Here is a 24,720-nt window from a genome sequence, read left to right as displayed (position 1 = left end):
TTTTCAAATAAGGTAATCTTATCAACACCTTTATGCCAATAAATTAACTTACTAAAATGGACAAATTCTTTGAAAGACAATACCAAAGTTCACTCAAGAAAAAATAGAAAACCTGAATAGCTCTGTTAAAACTGATAAACAGTATCATACTTTTTTGAGTTTCAGTAGTTTATGGTTTTCAAGAAATTGGTGTATTTCTCCCAGTCCCTTTTAATGGCTCATTTGATTAGGTCAGGCCCACTCAGAATAATCTTTCTTATTCACTCACAGCCAACTGATTTGAGATTTTATTTACACCTGTAATATCTCTTCATAGCTTTGTCGTTAATATATAAAACAATCATATTCACAGTCCTACCCACACCCAAGGGGAAGGAATTACATGTACACCATGTAAATGTACATTACATACACACCATGTACAAGAGGAATCAAGAATCTTCAGGGCTAACTTAAAATTCTGCCTATCACAAATAAGGAAACAAATTTATTCACTGCAACATTATTTTTAATCATATTAGGAAACAACCTAAGCAACATACATAGGAGAATAAAACACAGTACATCCACACAATAAAGTGATTTTTTTAAACTGAGGTATAACTGACATTTATACAAAGAAGTGATCTTGAGAATATGTTATTAAGTGAAAAAAGCAAAGTTCTAGAGTGTAATATGCTACCTCTAGTTTAAGAGAAAAAAAAGTAAGAAGATACACATGAGTTTGGTTATTTTGGCAAAAAGAAAGAAGACGACACTTTAGGGGGAGGAAAATGAACAAACCAGAAACTAATGAGATTGGTTGCTTACACACAGTGGGTGGAAACAAAGTGAAAGCCTGGAGATGCTGAATGGGAGTGGAAGGTATTAGTGACTTTGTTTTTTTAATTTTTATCTTAGAAAGAGAGAACACACGCAGAAGAGGGGCAGAAGGGGAGAGAGAGAATTTTTTTCCATTTTTTTAATGTTTATTTATTTTTGGAGAGAGAGAGAGATAGAGAGAGAGAGAAAGCATGAGCAAGCAGGGAAGGGCCTGAGAAGGAGACACAGAATCCAAAGCAGGCTCCAGGCTCTGAGATGTCAGCACAGAGCCTGATACGGGACTCAAACAAACCGTGCAATCATGACCTGAGCCGAAGTTGGACACCTAACCGACCAAGCTACTCAGGCACCACACCACCCCCTCCAGGGGGATTTTCAATCATGCCAGAAATGGTACAAGTCTCTCAGTCTTTCCAGCTTCTTTTACCTGACAAGAAGGTCTCTGAACTAATGGAATGCTGGTATGTACTGAGGTATAACTGACATACAATAAAGTATACCCAAAAAATCCCTATAGGTAAATATTCTTTTTTCTAGTCTAGCTTGTTTCTCTCAGAATAGGTCACACCTGGATTTGACTCCTGAGTCTGCTGTGAATTATCTGCATAGCCTTATGCAGATCACTCCTTTTCACCTATGAAAAGGGACAATTCTTCCCTCTTTCCCCACCCCCACTAGGTTGTCTAGGGGAAAAACAAATGAGCTCAAAATGACCCGAGGTCCTGTGTGAACTGTGACGTGCTGAAGGGTAATGAGTAATTCAAGCACTATGAGATATGATGCTTTTAAGGAATCTGCCTTTCTCTATCTAGTTGAAGGCAACCCACCTCCATGCTAAATCATCACCAGAGCTGCAGAAACTGCCAATTTCTTTGAAATCCAAAAGAAAACTATATCTTGAATGTCTGGCACTGCGAAGCAGCTCATGCTAGAATTGCTAGGGCGCCAGGAAGCACAAAGAAAGCCTAGTCCTGCTCACCTTTCCCCATACTCAGGGTTGACTCTCACCTACTGTCTTCCCTCAGGTCTCTACAGAGGGCAAAGGGGAAGGAACCACAAGACTCCGCTGAACTCCAAGTACAAACTTTATTTCTATTACAAGGATGTTAATAATAATAGCAATAGTAGTAGTAACAGTAAAATAAAAAGAGGGGAAGGGGACTCTGATACTTGGTTTTCAGAGCAAGCCACGGAGCTTAGGCCTCAGGCCTGCTCCAGGCAGAGCCCAGAATGGCCCTGGTGGCAACAGGGAGCCCCCAGCCTTCTCCATCAGAAGGCAATAAAGACAAAGGAGCCGTGCTCCCCACCAGAAACAGAAGGCAGTTACGCCAAATGCCAAAGAAGCAGATTAAAACAAAGCCTCTAGTGCACTCACCTCTAGCTCAACTCATCTCCAAAAGCCTTGTTCCTAACATGTATTGCAACTGGCCTCAACATTCTACCAGGTGCCTCCATACACACCAGAGGCCCAAATTCTAGAGTGGGGAGGGCCAGTACACAGGAGAGATTACCTAAAAGTTCCCAAATCGAGGCCCCAGCAAGGAAAAGAATCACTTCACTGGTGAGTACCAGGTTTCCAGAACTTTCTCTCTCCTCTTTCCACCAGGACCATACAGCACCAAGAAGCAGTGGTAATAGTATGTCAAAAGATGGAGTCCTGGTGGGCTGAGAGGCCATAAATTGTATTTCTGTGAGGCAAAAAGGCAGCAGCTAAAGCTGAAACATTTCTCAACAGCCTCCCTGCTAACCCTCCCCCAAACCCTCAAACTCCCACAGCACAACCTCAAAAGACACAAAATGGCCATAACCTAGAAAAAGTTAAAATCTGTAAAATCTCCCCTGCCCATAGAGCCCACTAGGTGGGGCCTGAACTGTGGCAAGTGCTGCTGTGCAGAGAAGATGGAACCAACGTGCACGTTCTCTGCCGACGCCATTACTCCTCCTCTTCTTCCTCCTCTGCATCCCCAGCTCCCTGCTGCTTGGGAGTTTTTGCCTGAACAACAGAACACAAAGTAGAAAGTAGGAAGTGAAAAAGCAGTCCTCCTCCTTGAAAGCCTTGGAGATGTCAAACTACATGGAAACCTCCTCAGCCAAAGCCAAAAGAACAGACCTTTGGCCACAACTGCCTGATGCTCATCTCCGACTTCAACAACCACACCACTCCCACCCATTTCTGAGTCCTCGCTGAGCATCATGGGCTGGATTCCCAATTACCTTTGCAGTTCTGTTCCGGTAGTTGGCGGTTGTAGAGCTGACCCGCGAGTTCCTGCCACCCTCACTCCTACCACTGAAAGAGAAGGATTGGAAACTAGTTCCTGAGAGGTTCCTAAACAAAAGTCAGAAAACTCAGAGAAAACAAAACAAAAATAGCTGGAACCAGACAACGGCAGCTTTCCGCCAGCAGAAAAAAAAATGAAGGAAAACCCCAGACAAAAGAACATTTTGCAATCAGGTCACAATATACACAAAAGTCCACACACTCCCACTATGTTCTCCTGAGCTACTCCCAAACTCCACCCCTGGGCGACTACTGATCCTTACCTTGCTCCGTATCTCCCTGAAGGCCCACGGGGAAAGGAGGGTACAAGGTTTTCTGGATAGAGATTTCGCACTGGGTGAATCACTGGAGCATGTCCAGTGGCCATGGCCGGGTTGTGGCTGTTTCGGTTCCGCCCCCGGCTGTCTTGGCTGTCTAAGTTGTTGAGCTTCAGTATGCGAGGAGGACTGGGCTGGCACCCAGGTCTGGAGCCTGATGCGGACGTTGACAGTCGGTTACAGGCAGCTGTCATATTGTTAATAGGTCTGCTGGGGGGAAGAGGGTAGGTGGCCCCTTTAGCCGTTTCCTGTTTGATATCATCCATGTAACCAGAAGACAGGTCTCCTGAGAAGAGGAAAAAAGAAAGCACCAGCTTTAGGGAAATGCCTGCTCTTGCTATCAGTGCTGGATTTGGGGCAGGAAAAATAGGATTCTGGGTAGAAGACAACTGCCTTACCCCTAAAGAGTGCTGAAACCCACATCTTCTGGACAGGTTTAGGAACACTTTGTCCACACTTACTACCTGAGTCCTCAAATGGTATTCAACAATGGTGTGCCAGCAAACCTCAAGATATAATTTGTAATTGGCTTTGTAGTGGTTAGGTTTCAAAAAATAGCTTACAATTTTCTTTAATGTTTACTTTTGAAAGTATGAGTGTGCTCTAATGGGGGAGGGGCAGAGAAAGTGGGAGACAGGATCCGAAGCAGGCCCTGTGCTGACAGTAGAGAGCCTGAAGCACGGCTTAAACTCGCAAGCCATGAGATCAGGACCTGAGCCAAAGTTGGACGCTTCACCAACTGAGCCATCCAAGCACCCCAGTCATGAGCTTCTTAAATATTATTACTAATAAACTTGAGTACCCTAAACCTGAAGAAACAGGGACCCAGTTCAGGTCTGAAACTACCTCCAAATTATCAGCTAACTGCATGGATAGGAGACCTACAGTTGAACAAACATGGACAAGCATTTCTCATGGCTTGCCCCAAAGCCATTACCCTATAATACACTTGAGACAGCTAAGTCTAACATGGGACCACAACTAGCCTTGAGAGAGACCCCAGTGAGATCCTACTATGCTTGGGAATTCAGAATTCAGGTAACCCCCATGTTAGAGTGGCAGATGACAAGTGGTAAAAAGGCCCAAGCCAGCAGCAGACCTGTGGCCTTGGCTCAGCCCTGGCTAATACCCTGGTGTCTGACACGCCTCTTGGGCAGCTCTGGTGACGTCTCTGGATGGTGGAAATCCTGTCTAGGAATCCCCTCTGTCACATGGTTGTTTGCTGTGGCTGGGCGTTGGTCACACTGGTCCTGACAAGAAAAAACAGAGGTTGTACTTCACAATTGAGTTATCCCTAGGAGAGGGAGCAGCGGGAGGAAAGGAAGAAATAGCAGGTTGGGCAAACACACCTTACAGGGGGAGGAAGGAGACAGACACAGCTTTGACAACCACGGTGAGGCAGGGCCTGGGACTAAGAGGAAACACACCTGGAACGGCTCAATCATTCCCATTAGCACCTATGGCACTAAGAGAAGCACTCTGATTTGTACTAGGATGAGGGAAGGGCTGGTCTCAGGAACCCAGAAAAGCATGTCAATACTTTGATCAAAGAGTATTTGTATGGTTACTCATTTCATACTGTCTCCTTGGAAACAACAAGCAGTTATTTATTTACCACTTGATCCAAAAGCAGAAGCTTTTTTTTTTTTTAATTTTTTTTAATGTTTTATTTCTAGGAGAGAGAGAGAGAGAGACAGCATGAGCAGAGGAGGGTCAGAGAGAGAGTGAGTCACAGACTCTGAAACAGGCTCCAGGCTCTGAGCTGGCAGTCAGCACAGAGCCCGATGCGGGGCTCGAACCCACGAACCGCGAGATCATGACCTAAGCGAAAGTCAGACGCTTAACCAATTAAGCCACCCGGGCACCCCACCCCCCCTTTTTTTTTTTAATGTTTTTTATTTATTTCTGGGAGAGAGACAGCGTGAGCAGGTGAGGGTCACAGAGAGAGGAGACACAGAATCTGAAACAGGCTCCAGGCTCTGAGCTGGCTGTCAGCACAGAGCGTGACGCAAGGCTTGAACCCACAAACTGCAAGATCATGACCTGAGCTGAAGTCAGACGCTTAACTGACTGAGCTACCCAGGCACTCTTAAAAACAGCAGCTTTCTTACAGAAATGAAACGGGTGATGTTCTAGCAACAGCTATATCAGACCAACTACAGAAATGATGCTGAACATAGCTCCAGTAGTAGCTTCTCATAACAAACAAGACTAGGCAAAAAATGTATTTTTTACTAACGGTTGAAATCCTAGACTGCAAAGCTGAAAAACAACTTAATTTTTTTTTTCAAATGTTTATTTTTGAGAGAGAAAGACAGGGCACAGGTGGGGAAGGGGCTGAGAGAGAGGGAGACACAGAATCCGAAGCAAGCTCCAGGTTCTGAGCTGTCAGCATAGAGCCCGACACAGGGCTCGAACTCATGAACTGTGAGATCATGACCTGAGCCAAAGTCAGATGCTTAACGAACTAAGCCACCAAGGCAACCCCCTGAAGAAGAACTTTAGACTGCCTAGTCTAATTCCTTCATTTACAGAAGTCCCCAGTGAGGGGACAGGACCTATTCAAGGTCAAACATAAAGGTAAAGCCAGAATCAGACCTTCAGGTCTCCTGGAATTCAAGACTCAAAGGAGGTCCAAAAGAGAAAGAACCTGCCTAGTCAAAAATAACAATGTTTGTCGGTGATCTCAGGGAAACTTGCATCAAAATCCTTTTGGCAAGTCCAGGATGCTTGCTTAAATGGGAGTCCTGGCTCCTAGGTCCTCAGCTAATGACATTATGGTTTTTGTTGACAGAGGCAGAGAAAGTCTAAAAGCCTGAGGTAGTGTACACCTTAGACAGCTCACAGAACAGGGCATGGCCAGTAGCCAGGTTCAGGTTTACGTGCAACTTAAAAGCTAAAGAAGCATTCTCGATTCTAAAAGCCTCAGGTTTACTCAAGAGGATCTGCATGGAAAAGAAGTGGACAGGTCCTCTAGGGATTCTTACCTGGTGATGGAACAGCACCTCCTCCTCCAGCTGTACCCCACAGAATTCACACGGGATGATGATGCTATCCTCTACAGGGGGTGAATTGCTCAGGCCCATCAAAGAGTCTATCTGGTTACTTGAAGCTTGCTGCAAAAACTTTTGGAAGATGACATCAGGGTCCTCCACCCCTTTGGGGGGAGTGCTGCCCATACTGAGTGAAGGTAAGGCACAGGAAGGGTTACAGCTTGTCTGTCTCAAAAAACGTAGGTTTAAAAAAAAAAGAAAAAAAAAAGCAGAGGTTAAGGAAAACACTACATTCCTAAAACATTGTCTAAAAGTCAAAACATGTTAATAATGCTTAATACTGGGGGGAGAGACTAAAAGAGGTTAGAGCAAACGCAGATGGAACACTCAACTTTTATTTTTAATATTTCTACTGTTTTATATATATACTGTGTTCATGTTTGGGGTTTTTTTTTTGATATTTCATTTTTGGGATTTCTGGATGTCTCAGTTAGAATATCTGACTCTTGATCTTGGGGTCATGAGTTCAAGCCCTATGATGGGTGCAGAGATTAAATACATTTCAAAAAAAAAAGATTTTATTTTTAGATAATCTCTACACCCAACATGAGGCTCAAACTTATAGCCCTGAGATCAAGAGTCACCTCTCTACCAAATGAGCCAGCCAGGAACCCCAGTGATTATTCTTTCTATTTTGGGGAGGGGAGGGGTGTTTTTGATTATTCATTTTTTAAAATTATTTTAATTTTTTTTGGACATAAGAACAAGTTTAATTACCTGCTATACCATCCAGATGGAAATATGTGGCAAATGGATGGAAACAAGGTTCATAAACTTAGGAGACAGGTAGGCATTTTTAGACCACTTTAGGTTTTGACATTTACCAGACTGAGCTATTTAAAACAAAACTTTTTTATACAACAAAACGTGTTCCAGAATGACTTCCAGAAATGCCAAATTTTTAAACATGATTTAATTTTTTCACATTTCTTTAAATGTCAAGTTATCTTTGGCAAATTTATCCAAAATACTAAATTTTCATTTTAGAATTTCTGATTTATATAAGAGTGCTCTAAATTGATATTCATCAAAATACCTTTCTCTAAGCCCTAATGGTTTCTATCTTCCCTTTAAAATGAATGTATGAAGTATCTTTTAAGTGGAAATTCTCAAAAATATTCTGAGGAAAAAATTATGAATTAAACACCCATTAATTCTTCATTTCAGTTATACTGTAGCAGTTTGTCATCTAACCCACAGTGGTCTATCAACTGAGTCAGACTGAGTTTCTTGTTTTCCTCACACACAGCCAAGTGCAACTCATACAGCAACAGCTGGCTACAGCTTCTCCACTTCTGTATTAATGACTATAACTGAGGCAAGTCATTCTTTGATCTATACATTTTGACCAGTTTTAGCCTCCAAAGAAGGTCCTCTTTGTCCTCAATCTGCTTCACCAATTTTGCTCTTTCTTCACTTAATCCTTGTTTGGAAAGATCCTCATTCACAAAGTCACTTTGGAGATCATTGCATGATCAAGTGACTGAGGTTCACATGCACTGATATTCTTAAAGGTATTTTTTAAATATGTACTTTCATATTCACTGTCTGTGTGTTTAAAATTTTCCTGAAATCCCAAACAGTTTTCTTCTATTGAAGACATTGGTTTCTTGGAAAAAAGTCTGATCATTTTCTTCCTTCTCTACTTTAAGACGTTTTACCACACTATCACAGGAATCGTTCTCTAAGTGTTGCACTCATAGGTTGTTTTCTTGAACTACTTGTATGGGGAGAGGGTGGATTGGCACAGTCCTGTGCAGTGCTAGGTAAAATCACAGCTGAGTTGGATGGGCTTTCCATCTTGAAATGAAATTTTGGTTTACCCCTCCCTTTGCCTTCCCCCAGAGTAGAAAATGAACACAGTCTTGATTATTCTTTTAAATTGAGAAGATTCAAGATTCTTCCCACAACCACAGAGTAAGAGAGGCTGTTATCCCTATTAATGGGTTTTCTTAAGCTGCTCCCAAGACAAAAACTATATTAAATACTGTATTATTCCACTTATGGGGGCATATATATTCCACCTAGAACTTAGGGATTACTTAATAGTTATAGAAATGCCAAGTCAGAGAGAGCAAAACTGTTGAGGGGAAAAAATGGTTCCCTCCACCAGGTAATCCTCAAACACAAAGGCTATTCTCTAATGATTCCTAAGTGGCTCAAAAACCTTCAACCTTTCAAAAAGAATGACACCTTTCATATACCAGGTACTGAAAGATTCAGTAGCTAGGAAAACACAGAACCTCCTCAAGGAACTTGGCCCAGTGGTGCAGACCAACAGGGTATTAATTAGGAGCCCACACCACAGGGGGACAGGCTAAAAGAAGCAGGCAGAGCACTTTCAAAGACGGCACAGGTGGGACTTCTGTCTGACCTAGGCTTCTGACCTAGGAGGGTTTCCTGTAAGTCATGTGAGAACCAAGTCCAGGAGCAAGGGGTCTGTGTTGTTGAGTGTTGAGGAGACATGATGGATGGCCACACACCTTGCAGACAGAAAAAGTCAAGCGCAAAAAAGACCCTTAATCCTTCCGGGGAACTGCAAGGGCTTCAGTATGACTTCAATACATCAAAATGCAGCATGAGATGAGACCAGCTTACAAGATGGTCAGTAGAGATGTACACTAGTGACCACACTACGGGAGGAGCAGGCGAGCCTGCTGGAATGAACATTACTTTTTCCAAGAGGGAACAAGGCAGTTTTTTCAAATCTGTACGTCAGTCATGCTATGTTAAGAAATATAGTTGCTACTCCTGTCACAGGAGCATTAAAATAGTTTGCTCAAGACCTCATGTGGTCTATAACACCACCTATGGCCTGTACACATTCCTCAAGTAATTCACAACACACCTGATGGTCAATCAGCAGTTCCTCTGGGTAGAGCTCCTCACAGAATTCACAAGGCAACATGGTCCGGTCAGCCGTACCTAGGTATCAGGCCATACAGTCAGACTCAATGAACAAAAACAAACTTGATTTAACCTTTTATCTCCCTTGTGAGGTTTTGTATAAAAGTATGACTTCCTTTGACATTTCTTAGATGTAGCAATTTGTGGGGCTATAAATCCTCAAAGGGAAACCATGTAAGTAAGAGACAAACTCTTGGCAAAAAAACTTCCACTATGAAAAAAGAGATTTCGGGGCACCTGGGTGGCTTAGTCGGTTAAGCGTCCGACTTTTGCTTGGGTCATGATCTCGCGGTTCGTGGGTTCGAGCCCCACGTCGGGCCCTGTGCTGACTGCCAGCTCGGAGCCTGGAGCCTGTTTCAGTCTGTGACTCCCTCTCTCTCTGACCCTCCCCTGCTCACGCTGTCTCTCTCTCTCTCCTAGAAGTAAATAAAACATTAAAAAAAATAAAATAAAAAAAAAAAAAGAAAGAAAAAAGAGATTTCCTTGTCACCATTTTCTGAGGAGTAAAGGGATTGCTACCCACTACTCAAAGGAAGAATTCAAATGTTACTAACCCTAGGCATTAATCTAAAGGCTTCTGTGCAGTATTTCTGTCCCCTAGGAAAACTTATGGAAATCCTACATTACTCTCATTTTACAGATCAGTAAGTTGAGGCCTACTTATGACTGACAGACAAATATCCTAAAAAACTCACCCAGGGGTACCTGGGTGGCTCAGTTAGTTAAGTGTCGGACTTCAGCTCAGGTCATGATATCACCGTTATAACTCCAAGCCCCAAGATGGGCTCTGTGCTGACAGACAGCTCGGAGCCTGGAACCTGCTTTGGATTCTGTGTCTCCCTCTCTCTCTGCTCCTCCCTCACTCCCATGCGCACTCTCTCTCAAAATAAAATAAAAACATTAAAACAAAAACTCTCCCAGTACCAAAAAAAAAAAAAAAAAAAAGATGCTCCATAAAAGTAACTTAAGCAGCCAAATAAAGAGGATTCCCCAAACACAACGGTTTCAGCAAAACTGCTGAACAACTAGAGGGTGAACAATGAGAGGGTGACCTAGGTCTACACTCTGTGTAAGAGGAAAAAAGTCTCTACCAAGAAACAGTAACTAGAGTTTGGCCTTTACGTAGGTTTGTGTCTAGAAGATACACTTCTGGTTTTATATAAATTCATGTTTGCAATTTTTAAAAACCCAAGCCAACCAAAAATTCAATTTAAAATGATCTCAGTCAATAGCATCCTTAGGCATCTGCCAGAGGCACATATAAATACCCTCAGAAGAACACAGCAGAAAGATTAATGTTAAAACACACATGCAAAGGGGCATCTGGGTGGCTCAGTTGGTTAAGCGTCTGACTTCGGCTCAAGTCATGATCTCATGATTTGTAGATTCGAGCCCTGTGTCGTGCTCTGTGCTGACGGCTATTTACTATTAAAAACAATTTTTTAATGTGTATTTATTTTTCAGAGAGAGAGACAGAGACAGAGCATGAGCAGGCAAGGGGCAGAGAAAAAGGGAGACACAGACTCCAAAGTGGACTCTAGGCTTTAAGCTGTCAGCACAGTGTCCAACACAGAGCTCAAACTCACGAACCGTGATATCATGACCTGAGCCGAGTCAGAGGTTCAACCAACTGAGCCACCCAGGTGCTCTTTTTTTTAATTAATATAACTTATTAGAAAATACAAGAAAAAATTTTTAAGGAAAAATACATCAACACCTATCTAAGTTTCTATTAATACTACCATTTACCTCCTTTAGGCAAGGCATACAACAGTCTACCATTTGCCTCTTTTAACCAGGACCAATTCCTATTTATCCAAATCAATAAAACGTTAAGAATTATCTTACTTGGAGTCACTATTCAAACAGTGGTATGAAGAAAACTCATAGCTGCTAAATTTTAGGTCCCCAAAATCTCTTACAACTCGAGTGTTTTAAATATATATGACATGCATCCCACAAATATACTGTTCTCCAAACCAGAGACCCAAAGGGACAGTTTACTGAACACAATCCAAGTTTTATTTTTATTTAAAGAAATTTTGGGGGGGGTTCTGTGCCGACAGCCTGGAGCCTGGAACCTGCTTTGGATTCTGTGTCTCCCTTTCTTTGTCCCTCCTCTGCTCATGCTCTGTATCTCTCTCTCAAAAAATAAACATTAAAAAATTTTTTTTTAATTTTTTTTTAATGTTTATTTTTGAGAGAGAAAGAGAGCAAGCGAGCACGTGAGCACGTGAGCAAGCAGGTGTGGGTAAGAGAGGGAAGGAGACAAAGAATCCAAAGCAAGCTTCTAGGCCCTGAGCTGCCAGCAGAGAGCCCAACACAGGACTTGAACTCATCGGCAAGATCATGACCTGAGCTGAAGACAGATACTTAACTGACAGAGCCACCTAGGTGCCCCTTTTACAATTTTTATTTAAATATTTATTTTTTATTTTTGAGAGTGAAAAGGGGGGAGGGGCAGAGAGCAGAGGAGAAAGGATCCAAAGCCTGCTACATGCTGACAGCAGAGCCCGACGTGGGGCTTGAACTCACGAACTGTTGGGATCATGACCTGAGCCAAAGTCAGATGTTCAACTGACTGAGCCACCCAGGTGCCCCCCAACTTCTGTTTTTAAAAATTTAGTTTTGGGGCACCTGGGTGCCTCAGTCGGTTAAGTGTCTGACTTCGGCTCAGGTCATGATTTCCTGGTTTGTGAGTTCAAACCCCATGCTGGGGTCTGTGCTGATAGCTCAGAGCCTGGAGCCTTCTTCAGATTCTGTGTCTCCCTCTTTCTCTGCCCTTCCTCTGCTCATGCTCTCTCAAAAATAAACATTAAAAAAAATTTAATAAAAATTTAGTTTTATTTATTATTTTTTTAGTAACCTCTACACCCAGTGTGGGGCTTGAACTCATGACCCAGAGATCAAGAGTTATATGCTCTACCAACTGAGCCTGCCAGGTGTCCCAAAATTGTTTTTATTTTTATTTTTATTTTAAAAGTGTTTTTGTTTTTGAGAGAGCGCATGCAAGCACGTGCAAATAAGCAGAAGGGGCAGAGGGAGAGAATCTTAAACAGGCTCCATGCCCAGTGTGAAGCCCAACATGGGCTTGATCCTCACGAACCATGAGATTCAAAACCTTAATTCAAAATCAAGGGTCAGGCGCCAACTAAGACACCCAGGCATCCCCAGAATTGTTTTTAAATGAGGGCAAGGAGGGGAGCAAAGTTCTTTATAGAATCATAACTACTTAGAACAAGTGATAAAAACAGAGAAATCACCATTGTACAATAGTCAGTTATACCTGATTCAAGCAAGAAACATTAGTGGATATAAGAAACCACTAAATAAAAGATGGTGTAGATATTTCATTCCCCCATAATCTCAAAATAACAACTTGCATCTAGCTATTATAAAAATAAAAGCTATCCATATAATGACGGTACCTCGTAGACCTCATTTTAATAATAGGATAAACTGACATCTTGAGAGGGACACAGTATCACCAATATAGCAATTCTGCCAAAAACCATGTAACCTGAATCTAAACATGGGAAAACAATCAGACAAATCTAAATTGGGAAAGAAATATTCTGCAAAACAAATGCCTTGTACTCTTCAAAAGTACCAATGTACTAAAAGAAAGAAAAAAAAAAGGGGGGGAGAGGGTTGAGAGGGCTAAACTAACCTAAAAAAGAACTAAACACAATGTATAATCCTGGATTTGGAAAACAAAACAAAAAGCTCCAAAGGGCATTATATATAAGTAGGGAAATTATATAAGTACGGAAATTATAAATTTCCGGAGAGTGATATTTGTATTGTGCTTACATCGAATATCCTTGTTCTTAAGATACATGCTGAAGTATTTAAGGATAAAATGTTATGTCTGGGGCACCTGGGTGGCTCAGTTGGTTAAGTGTCTGACTCTGGCTCAGGTCATGATCTCGCGGTTTGAGTTCGAGTCCCGCATCAGGCTCAGCACTGATGGCTGAGAGCCTGGAGCCTGCTTCGGATTCTGTCTCCCTGTCTGTCTGCCCCTACCCTGTTCACACTGTCTCTCTCAAATATAAATAAATACTAAAAAATAAATAAATAAAATGTTATGTCTGCAACTTATTCTCAAATGATTCAGGGGTAGAAATAAAAATATACAAAATAAATGGAAAATACTAAAATTGGCAAATATAAACCAAGGGTATATAGATAAGATGAACTGTACTGACAATTTTTAAGAATAAAAAGTTGGGGAAAGCAAAACAAAAAAGGCAAATCTTATCTCATGGAAAATTTTCAATTTTATATAAATTATATAGTGTTAGACAAAAAAGATGTAGAGACAGAGGCTAGTGCAGAATAAACAAACCTACCCTTTATGTCATTCAGAGCATTGGGACCTTCAAGGGACTGGTCTGCACCATATACAGTCCTCCAGAAGTCCTGCTCTGCCATGCTGTGGGCCTGCCCTTCATTTTGCAGACTTAAGGCCAACATGAAGTCCAAGTTTGCACTGTCTTCACCACCCTCTTTTGGGGGCTGTCGGGTTCTATTCCTTTCCTGCCTTTCTTGTTCTTCCACTGGGGGGAAAAAATAAAACAGTACTCAAGATACATTAGAGATGTTGCTATCCCTCACCTCAAATCCATGCCAAGCAAATATTCAAGTTTTACAGGCATCTATGCAGGAACAAAAGAGGCCTAGGCTTCCTGTTCTCATAGGACTCCAAATATGAAGTCTGCTGTGATAAATGTCTCCATTATTAGTTTATTTTATTAATACCCAATATAATAGGTGCCCAGCTAGCTCAGTTGCTAGACCATGAAACTCTTATTAATTCCCAGTATTATTTTATGAAACAAGCACCACGTTTAACATTTTATATATTCTTGCACTATAGCAGAATGGTTTGAAGCATGGGGTCAAATTGCTTGAATTCAAGTCCCAGCTCTGCCACTTACCTACCCTCAAGACTGCTTGTGACAACTACATCAGTTAATACATACAAAGCACTTTACAAATCCCTGAAGCGCAGCAAGTATACTCAGTAAATATTAGCTATTAATAGCATTGTCACTGTCATTGTCATCATTATCATCAACCTAGCTGTACCAATAGTAATCCAATAGCAAAAAGCTTCTACTGTTTCCCATCTATAGGACAGTTTTTCTTCTCAATGTCACCTAAACAAATAGAAACCTGATCACAGTGTTTTTTAATGTTTATTTTTTTTTTGAAGGAGAAAAGAGAGTGTGCGCACACACAAGCAGGGGAGGGGCAGAGAGAGAGGGAGAGAGAGAGCATCCCAAGCAGGTTCTGTACTGCCAGCACAGAGTCCAATATGGGGCTCAATCCCACAAACTATAAGATCAGCATAAGCCGAAACCAAGAGTCAGAAGCCCAAAAGACTGAGCCATTCAGTGGACCCAATCAGGTTTCTATAATTAAGATCTATTTGGGGCGCCTGGGTGGCTTAGTCGGTTAAGCATCCGACTTTCGCTTAGGTCATGATGTCGCAGTTTGTGGGTTCGAGCCCCGCGTCGGGCTCTGTGCTGACTGCCAGCTCAGAGCCTGGAGCCTGTTTCAGTCTGTGACTCCCTCTCTCTCTGACCCTCCCCTGTTCACGCTGTCTCTCTCTCTCTCTCTCTCCTAGAAATAAATAAAAATATTAAAAAATAATAATAAAATATAATTAAGATCTATTTGCCCCCAAAGCCCTGTTCCCATTTGCCCTAAGATTTTGATACCATTCTAGTTTTCTAAGCCAAACACAACTCACATAGATTATTCTGAATTGGAAAATGGGACGGCATGTTCCTTTGGTTGGTAGTCCTACTATGGAAAAGGTCTAAGTCAAAGGCTCTCAGGGGTCTTCGGGGTAGCCTCATAGGTGGGTCCAGAGCCTCAATTTGTCTGAGGAGCTGGGATGCAATCCAGATTCCATCTTGACCCCAGGACTCATCATAGGCATTAGGAGGCATGGCAACCTCATCTCTTTTTTCCTCCCCATCTCTCCCACAAACTTCAGGATGAGTCTTCAGATCTTTCACCAGGACATTGCGCCCACAACTGCCACATAACTCTGTCCGGGCACCACAGTAATCTTCGTGGTCCTTCAGTTTGAGAACAGAAAGTTCCAAATCACAGTGCTGGCAAAGGGCAAGCCGTAGAGGACACTCAGTTTCCTGCAACAGAGAGTAATGAGGCAGTTAATATGCAGATCTAAGAACCTATATTTTAATACAGGGCAAGGAATATTTATTTACTTCAATATTCTCTTCCAGCTTTAGCTTTGCCTGCCATGCTTTTTTAATCATTTAAGAGTCACAACTTCCCTCTTGGCCCCTGTCACCAGGTTCTACAGAGGGAAAGAAATTTCTAAAAGGAATCTACTCACTCAGCCACCCTCTCATCATTTTTTGCACACATTACAAAGTAACCTAAAATCAGTCAGAGAGGCCCAGGAGTAAATAGTAAAAGCACAGCAAATTCAGATATGTTTGTCAAAGTTCCACCAGCCTAATTTACCTTTACTACTCCAATCTGTCTTAAGTACCTGGTAATGAGGAAAACAGGCTGATTTCCATTAGAAAAACACTGATTTCTCTAATCTGCACATTTGTATACAGCACTGGCTTTAAATTGACTGAATAAACCAGAAATTACCAATGAAGATTACCCCAAGAGTATAAATACTCAGCAGATGAAGGACAAAACTTTTATACATGTTTTGAAATTGTAACTAATACTTTTAGCTCAGGAATCTCAGTAATGTTGGCCCTATGGTAACACACTCTCTTTATGGTGCAGGAAAACCAACCTCATGCTTCTTTAACTGCCTCTTCTCCAACTTCTTATTACATTTGCAGGTCACCTATGATAAGAAATGACAATACATTGGCTTTGTGACAACATACTTCCTTGCTACTGCAAAATAGCAAGTATAATACATTTATGAACATTTGAGTACTTGGTGGTTCACCTGACAATGTTCTGTAGCCATGTGACTCTCCATGTCAGATTTGGGAAATGGTTCCTTGCAGATAGGACACACACCAATGTTCCTTTGACAGTGGATCTCATGGATGGTAAAATTAAACACAGGAATTTCTTTCTTGCTACAAAACAGATCAAAGTGAAAGACAAGCATTACTGCCTTATACACAGTGGTATCACACGGAAATGTGGCCTGTCTGATCTTTAGTCTCCATTAGTAAATCTAGTCTATTATAAGCTCTTATGATTGTTACTACCTCTGCTTTTCAAAAATTAACTCCTGAAGGTTTTGAGTCTTCTGTGCAACAATGAGTTATCAGTGCTATGTACTGCCTCTACAAGCTCAGCCTCACTTTCTATATGCCAGAGCTAATCGAAACCAACGACTTAAAAAAAAAAAAACCCAACAACATGAAGTCAGACACAAAGAAATGAGCTGCGCTTCTCTACTGTTTTCTAAATGTTTATTTTTGAGAGTGCAAGTGAGAGAAAGAGAGGGAGGGACAGAGGATGGGGGGGGAGAGGCCTCTGTGCTGACAGCAGTGAGTCCAATGTGGGGCTCAAACTCACAAACCACGAGATCATGACCTGAGCTGAAGTTGGACACTCAACTGACTGCCACTCAGGTGCCCCAAGCTGGCTTTTCTAAAACCATCCATGACCCAAAGCACAATGATACACTCCAGGACTGTTTAAAAACACAAACAGCGCGTGGGAGAGAGGGGAAGGGGAGTGATGGGCATGGAGGAGGGCATTTGTTGGGATGAGCACTGGGTGTTATATGGAAACCAACTTGACGATAAACTATGAACGAAAAATTAAATAAATAAAACAAAATGTTACAAACAAACAGAACAAAACAGCCCACCTTTTATTTTCAATCTCAGTCTGAGGTAGGTTTAATCTCATTAGACTTTATTCCACTAAAAGTCAAACCAAAAAGAGCAGACACCAGCACTGGGATAGTCAGTGGGGAACAGAAAACTGCCTCCCTGGGGCACCTGGGTGGCTCAGTTGGTTGGGCAGCTGAGTTCGGCTTAGGTTGTGATCTCACTATTCATAAACTGGAACCCCTCACCAGGCTCCATGCTGGCAGTGCGGAGCGTGCTTGAGATTCTCTTTTTCTCTCTCTGCCAGGCTACATGCTAGTCAGGTACATGCTCTCTAGACTTGTTGATACAAAGTTCACTGCAGAAAACGAAAATGAAGTTCTGAATCCCTTCCCCCAATCCCTCACTCACTTTTGCCTCACTCCTCACTTTTGCCATTCTCTTTTAGTTTAAGGAATCCAATTAAAGATCCCATCTAGGGGTGCCTGGTGGCTCAGTCAGTTGGGGTTCTGATTCTTGATTTCAGCTTAGGTCATGATCTCACAGTTCATGACTTTGGGCCTGTGTTGGGCTCTGTACTGACAGTGTAGAGCCTGCCTGGGATTTTCTCTCTGCTCCTCCCCCAATTAAAAAATAAAGTAATTACTTTCAAATTAGTTTCAGTCATTTTACAAATTACTTTCAAATTACAAATGACTTTCAGTCATTTGGATGTGACCATCAGAAAACTCCAATTTTAGTCTAGCTAAAAACTGCATTTAGAGAATGTGTCTATAGGGGTGCCTGGGTGGCTCAGTCAGTTAAAACTGAGTCTGAATCTTGATTTCGGCTCAGGTCATGGTCTGATGGTTAGTGGGACTGAGCTCCAAGTGGGGCTCCAAAGGGCACTGACAGCAGGGAGTCTGCCCTTACAGAAGCATGTGCTCGTGCACTTCCTCTCTCTCAAAATAAACTTTAAAAGAAAAAAAGTATGCCTATGTCACCCAGAATAAAATTTCAGACAAATCTGAACAGAATAATGACAATTATACAAGATATCTTTAATATCCTATTTCACCGCCAAAGCTAAGTATTACAGGAATTCTCTTCCGCAATGAACTGTAGATAGCTTAATTCTCTTTTATACAGTTTTAATCTCCATCCATAGGGTAAAAAACATTTCAAAGTAGGATGACTGATGTGCCTCCAGCTAGTCATACTCCCAGTCTAAAAGACTAAGACACCAAATAAATGCAAATGCACTTTTACCGAAAGGTGAACTATCAAGGCAGCTCTTATAGCAAAACTGGAAGGTAATCAACTGTGACACAGGAAGAAAACTCAAATGGATAAGGAAAGAAACTACCAAGGTCTTGAAAGATTTAATTTCCTCTATTTTTCTAAAATTCCTAGCTTCCAAATTAATTCAGTTTTATTTTTTCAACCAGAGAATATTAAAATATATAGGAGCTATAAATCAAACTTATCATCTAAACCTATTAAATTAACAAGTTAAAAATTAGTAAATCCCACTATTAAAGATATTGTGAAACTAATATTCTAATACTTTACCAACGGTACTGTAAATTATTTAAAAAGAGCCTGAAAATCTGTTTCTAGGACCATAATAATACAGTCTTTAACCAAGTAATCTCACTCTTGGGATTATGAAGATTTTCATTAGTGTGATAAAATGGTAAAACACACACACATTAAAAATGTTTAAATAAGGGGTGCCTAGGTGGCTTAGTCGGTTAAGCGTCGGACTTCCACTTAGGTCATGATCTCGCAGTTTGTGGGTTCGAGGCCCGCGTCGGGCTCTGTGCTGACTGCCAGCTCAGAGCCTGGAGCCTGTTTCAGTCTGTGACTCCCTCTCTCTCTGACCCTCCCCTGCTCACGCTGTCTCTCTCTCTCTCTCTCTCCTAGAAATAAATAAAACATTAAAAAAAAAAAAAGAGTTGCATGCTCTTCCAACTGAGCCAGCCAGGTGCCCCTACAAGTCAAAGACTTCTTTTTTCTTTTTATATTTACTTTTGAGAGAGAGAGTGTGTGTGTGCATGCAAGCAGGAAAGGGGGAAGAGAGAGAGGGAGACACAGAATCTGAAGCAGGCTCTAGGCTCTGAGCAGCCAACACAGAGCCCAATGCGGGGCTCAAACCGTGAGATTATGACCTGAGCCAAAGTCGGACGCTTAACCTACTGAGCCACTCAGGTGCCCCATAAAAGTCAAAGACTTCTATCACTGAAGCTCCTGTTCCCTAGAACCACTGCCCCCAATCAGAGAAGAGAGATAAAATGCAAAAACATCTTCAATAACAACAAAGTACTCTTTTTACTGGTCTAGTCAATCTAAGAGCAGCTCAGATTTTTAACTTTTATTATTTTTTAATTTTTAGTATATTATATGTCCAATGTGGGGCCTAAACTCAGGACCCCAAGATCAAGAGCTGCATGCTCTACCAAGTGAGCTAGTCAGGCACTCCAGCAGCTGACACACTGAAGATTATCGTAACTTTTCTTAGGGAACAATGGAAATATGGCTCTAAAAACAAAAATTTTAAACCTGGAATTTAAACAAGGTTACTTAGATGAGAAATCTATGCTGGTTTCGTCACCCTTCCATGCTAATCTTTTTCTTTATATAAACTGCTTTGGCTTTGAATAACCCTGTTTTCATTAGCTTTCCATTAACTTATCCTTTTTTTTTTTTAAACTCCCTTAGCATAGTTATTTATATATTGTCCTGGCTTTGAGATTCCTTCAAATTGGAGTGGACTGATAAAATACGAATATCTTAACTGACAACATTGCCAGTATGTCTGTTTTCTTACACAATCACAGTATTTTCTTGTGATTATTTGCATCGATGATTATTTCATTATCAGTAGTGGCACATGTAAAACACAAAGCTAAAATAGTTTTTAAATTGGCAGAAAGTGATAATGGAATAGTAGAAAAAAATCTCATAAAGCAAGATGCCCTCTTAGAAATGAATCTTAATTCTGTTCAGGGAAGGAATATTGCAATCAGCAGTTGCTCTGATTATATCCTAATTCTGCTGAAAGCCTGAGCAAAAAGAGGCAATAAAAAAAATAAAATTGTTGTTAGGTGTTTCAAATCTTCCATCAGTCTGAGTCAAACTATTTTCCTTATTCAACATCTCTTCGCTTCTACTCTTACTTTAGTTAAGTTAAACATAGCTTTTTTTTTTTTTTTTGGCTTTCCATATAAGCACTTATATATCACTAAAACACCAAATTCTCAAAGTTTTAGCTACACTTTTTTTTTTTAAATGTTTTTTTATTTCTTTCTAGGAGAGAGAGAGAGAGACAGCGTGAGCAGGGGAGGGTCAGAGACAGAGAGAGGGAGTCACAGACTGAAACACGCTCCAGGCTCTGAGCTGGCAGTCAGCATAGAGCCCGACGCGGGGCTCAAACCCACGAACTGTGAGATCATGACCTAAGCGAAACCGACTAAGCCACCCAGGCGCCCCTAGCTACACTTCTAAGTTTCATTTCAGCAAGAAGAAGTTGCTCTTTCTTGTCACTCATGTGGGTTAAACACACCAAAATAGAAAGCTTAATATTCAGACTACACCCAGTCTTCACAAACAGTTCTGGAATCATGAAGTGATAATGATTAAGCTAGACTGTCAGAAGACTTTACCCAGACTTTTTTTTTTTTTTTAAAAGTGGTGGAATATTCCTTCGGCAAAATCCTTTATAAAAACACCTGAGAGGCTCTGGTTGAACTGCTCACACTGTTAGACGAAGAGCCAAGCTCACTAACCCTCCTCCCAATCATCCCCAAGACAGCCACTATAGCCACACAGGGAAATCTTTGCAACATTTTGAGAAACACTCATCTAGTCCAAAAATCGCATTATATTTTTAGTATCTTTATAAAAATGTTTAAGGGGCACCTGGCTGGCTTAGTCGGTAGAGCAGGAGACTCTTGATCTCAGGTCTCAGGGTCGTGAGTTAAGTAGGGAAGTGCCTACTCAATAAATTAAATAAATAAATAAATAAATAAATAAATAAGGGGCACCTGGGTGGCTCAGTCAAACGTCCGACTTCAGCTCAGGTCATGATCTTGCAGTGTGAGTTCGAGCCCCACGTTGGGCTCTGTGCTGCCAGCTCAGAGCCTGGAGCCTGTTTTGGATTCTGTGTCTCCCTCTCTCTCTCTCTCTCTCTCTCTCTCTCTCTCTGCCCCTCCCCCGATCATGCTCTGTCTGTCTCTCAAAAAATTTTTAATTAAAAAAATAAAAAGTAAATAAAAAACGATATTTTTCAGAAAGACAAAAAATAAATTTGCTGATTTATACATCAGAAAAGTGAGGCTCCAAACACAGCTGGAGGGGTCACTTGCCAAGTCATTACCTAAATGCAGGCACCAGAGCTCAACTCCCAGCTTCATCACATCACTGTATACTCATTTCTTTACACCACCGGAACCCACCATGTTATCAAATTACTAAAACAGGCAATGTCATATAAAATTGTTAAAAAGGCTTTAGTCCCATATATTTCCACAACATATTATATGGTCTCAATTTTAACCTGACAATAAATAAACCAACCCTTTACAGAAGTTAGTTTGTTCTCATTCCATTAACATTTCTTCGATTTAATCTCTTACCAATTGTCACACAGTTGAGTGTCCTGGTCATCTAGAAATTCGGCCATCTTTAGCTCTTCCTGAAAACTACAAAGGAAGAAGTGTAAACTTTCAATTTCATTTCTGCTTTTAGAATGACATGCAAAACACAAAAACAAACAAGTACCCAGAAAATATTACCAAAACCAGTATATTCAAACATTTTATTTAATACCTCATACCCTTGGATTCTACACTATTATTTTTTAATTTTCACTATAAAATAATATGACTCGCAAAAACAGCACCAAAAAACTCCTGAATACCTCTCACCCCAATATATTATAAATAACCACAGTAAAATTATCAAGTGCAGGAAACTAATATAATATTAATAACTAATCTATAGATCATATTCATGAATCATCCCACTAATTCCCTTTTTCTTGTTCAAGATCCAATCCAGGGTCACATATTGCAGATAATTATTTCTCCTTAATCTCCTTTGACCTAGGATATTTAGTTTTTCACCTTTTAGAACCTTGTTATGTGTACTGGCTATTTATTTTGTAGAATTCCCTTCAGTTTGAGTATGACGTTTTCTCAAGACTAACACGCCTTTAGCAAGAATTTAGCAAGAATACCACAGAACTGATGTCGCGCTCATTGTCAGTGCATTATATCAGAAGGCAAATGACATCAACAATCTTATTATTATAGATGATGTTAACTTTGATCCTTAGCTGAGAGTGTCTGCCGGGTTTGTGCACTGTAAAGCTTTTCCTTCTTTTTCTTTTAAGTTTCTTTTTAAATTTTTTTAAAATGTTTTTATTTTTGAGACACACACACACACGGGGTGGGGGTGCAGAGAGAGGGAGACAAAGAATCTGAAGCAGGCTCCAGCTATCAGCACAGAGTCCAATGTAGGGCCTCGAACTCACGAGAGCCATGAGATCATGACCTGACTGGAAGTCGGACTCCCAACTGACTGAGCCACCCAGGCACCCCTTTCCTTCTTTTTAAACAAGATGTCAGCGCTGAGAGCAAAGCGCTAGCAATTTTACCACTATTTAGATTCTTTACCGTGACACAAAAATGGTCTTAAACACTGCCCCAAAAGGGCTCTTTGATGGATCTGACAGTTCTATATGAACTCACTTTTCAAAGCACAGACTTATTCACACAGTCAGGCCACACACTGGGCCCTGGGACTAAGAATACTTTACAAATTAAAGAAATATACTGTCTGAGTTCACAGATCAACTTAGTAATGGAGAAAAATAAGCAAAGAAACAAATATACGCCCTGAGTATTTTTATGGGAAAGTAAGGCGTAGACAAATGGGGATGAAGGGAATCTACTTTCTGAGAAGATGACATTTAAATAAGACCTGAAGTGTGAAAAGGAAGTAAGACGATGGGAGTGGGGAAAAATCCAATCAGGCCAAAGGGCCTAAAAGGCAATGAAAGAGAAAGTAAAGGAAGATCTGGACGAGCATAATGAAAAAGGGGAATGATTCAAGGCCTTATCAAGCAGAGGAGAAAAGATCCTGGATTATATTCCAAGCCCAAAGGTAAACCACAGACGGGTTTTAAACTGGGGAGTTACAGGATTCAAGCTAACCGCTCTGACAGGAAATGTAAACGAGGGTTAGGAAGCACCCACCTGTGAAAATAAATCACGGTCCCCAAACTGGAAAGCCTAGATGTACTTTTTTCTAAGGGCGGTCAGATGGTTCCTCGGTGTCCTCTAGAAACTAACCCGAGAGCCTCGGATGCGGGAAGTGCCCTCTGGCGGCAACGGGACTGGGGGTGGGGCGCAGGGCTCAGAGAGGGCCCCTGTGAGGGTCGAGCTCTCGCCGCGACCCTCGGGAGATACGGGACTTCGTCTCTCTGGGCCTCAGTCTTCAGGCAGACAACTGACAATACTGCAAAGGGTCGCTGGACGGAGTAAACGAGCGAAAGCACGGAAGTGCTCTGCTTACACCAAGTCTTCAACCTTAGGAGCCCCTTCTAAGGTGCCCCCTCGGGGTCCAGACCCAGGAGGCGGTTTCCAACCGCCCCTTCCCCCGGGGAGGCCGGGGAGTTCCGAGGTGGGGGGTGGAGGGAGCACCAGCTTCGCAAGGAACAGCGGTTCACATTGACTGTGCCCCTGAGAATCGCTAAGCGCTCTCCACGGATCTTCTCCTTCAGACCACAGCCCCGGGAGGTGAAAGTCATTATCCCATTTCCGAGCCCGCGAAAGCAGAAGTGCGGGGAGACAGCCGCCGCACAGTTGGTCGGAGCGGGGACTAGAGCCCGCACTAGGCCAGCGCGAACCGCACCCCCACACACACACCCGGCTCCGCCCGGGGCGCGGTGCCCACAGTGGCGCTTCGGACGACGCCCACTTCCCCGACGCCCCGGTCCAGGCCTCCGAGGGGCGGCGCCGCCGGGGGCTGTCTAGGCTCGGGTTCCCTGAGGACAGCGCGCGGCCTCCCTCACTGGCCTGAGGAGACGCCGCGGCATGGCCGTCTTTCTCCTCACGGCCGCGACCCCCGGGGCCCACAGTTCCCGCGCCCACACACCCCGCCGCTGGGATGCCGGCCTCCTCCCGAGCCGAAAGCCACAGGGGGCTCCCAAGGCGCGGGCCACCGTTACACTCACCCGAGACGAGAGCAAGGACTTGAGCCGACCCGCTACTCACGGACGTACAGAGCCGCCTCACTCAGCCCCCGCACTGAACAACGGCCCGGGGAGCTGCCTCACCACTTCCGACCTCGCGGAGGAGCGCGCCCATTGGCCAGAGACAGCCCCGGCTGTCGGCCCATTGGATGGCACCGCTGTCGCTCCCGGGGCCCCGCCTTCTGCGCGCTGATTGGCTCCTCAGAGCTCCACCGGGGAGAATCCCTGCAAGTCCCAGCCTCTGCACATCTGGGATGAGCAGCTGAGGTCTGAGCTGTGACCCTAGTTCTGCAGGCCCAGC

General features: G+C 42.4%; 1 protein-coding gene and 1 pseudogene across 1 annotated transcript; both read right to left on the bottom strand.

Moving 5' to 3' along the window:
* Positions 1-1,889: 1,889 nt before the first annotated feature.
* On the bottom strand, positions 1,890-24,497 carry TRAFD1 (TRAF-type zinc finger domain containing 1). The gene is made up of 12 exons (XM_039245370.1): positions 24,402-24,497; positions 21,799-21,864; positions 16,339-16,474; positions 16,177-16,230; positions 15,136-15,541; positions 13,730-13,936; positions 9,319-9,395; positions 6,405-6,635; positions 4,547-4,667; positions 3,364-3,703; positions 3,037-3,109; positions 1,890-2,815 (listed from the first exon to the last, which is right to left on the bottom strand). Exons 2-12 carry the CDS (start codon positions 21,843-21,845, stop codon positions 2,756-2,758), a joined length of 1,752 nt encoding a protein of 583 aa, XP_039101301.1. The 5' UTR covers positions 21,846-21,864; positions 24,402-24,497; the 3' UTR covers positions 1,890-2,755.
* LOC120240660 lies at positions 7,142-9,297 on the bottom strand (annotated as a pseudogene).
* Positions 24,498-24,720: the final 223 nt, after the last annotated feature.

The sequence above is a fragment of the Hyaena hyaena genome, unplaced genomic scaffold, assembly GCF_003009895.1.
Source record: "Hyaena hyaena isolate Hyena2069 unplaced genomic scaffold, ASM300989v1 scaffold_0, whole genome shotgun sequence".
Lineage (NCBI taxonomy): Eukaryota > Metazoa > Chordata > Mammalia > Carnivora > Hyaenidae > Hyaena > Hyaena hyaena.
The sequence above is the reverse complement of the archived record's forward strand: the minus strand, read 5'-3'. Positions and strand labels throughout refer to the sequence as shown.

Excerpts from the sequence above, each read along its gene's own strand:
- TRAFD1 (XM_039245370.1), bottom strand. The coding sequence starts at position 21,845 with ATGGCCGAATTTCTAGATGACCAGGACACTCAACTGTGTGACAATTG. Across the intron at positions 13,937-15,135 it reads TCCAATTCAGAATAATCTAT|TGGAAGAACAAGAAAGGCAG; the intron begins GTGAGTTGTGTT and ends TTTTCCCCCCAG. Across the intron at positions 3,110-3,363 it reads TCAGGGAGATACGGAGCAAG|TGGTAGGAGTGAGGGTGGCA; the intron begins GTAAGGATCAGT and ends CTTCTCTTTCAG.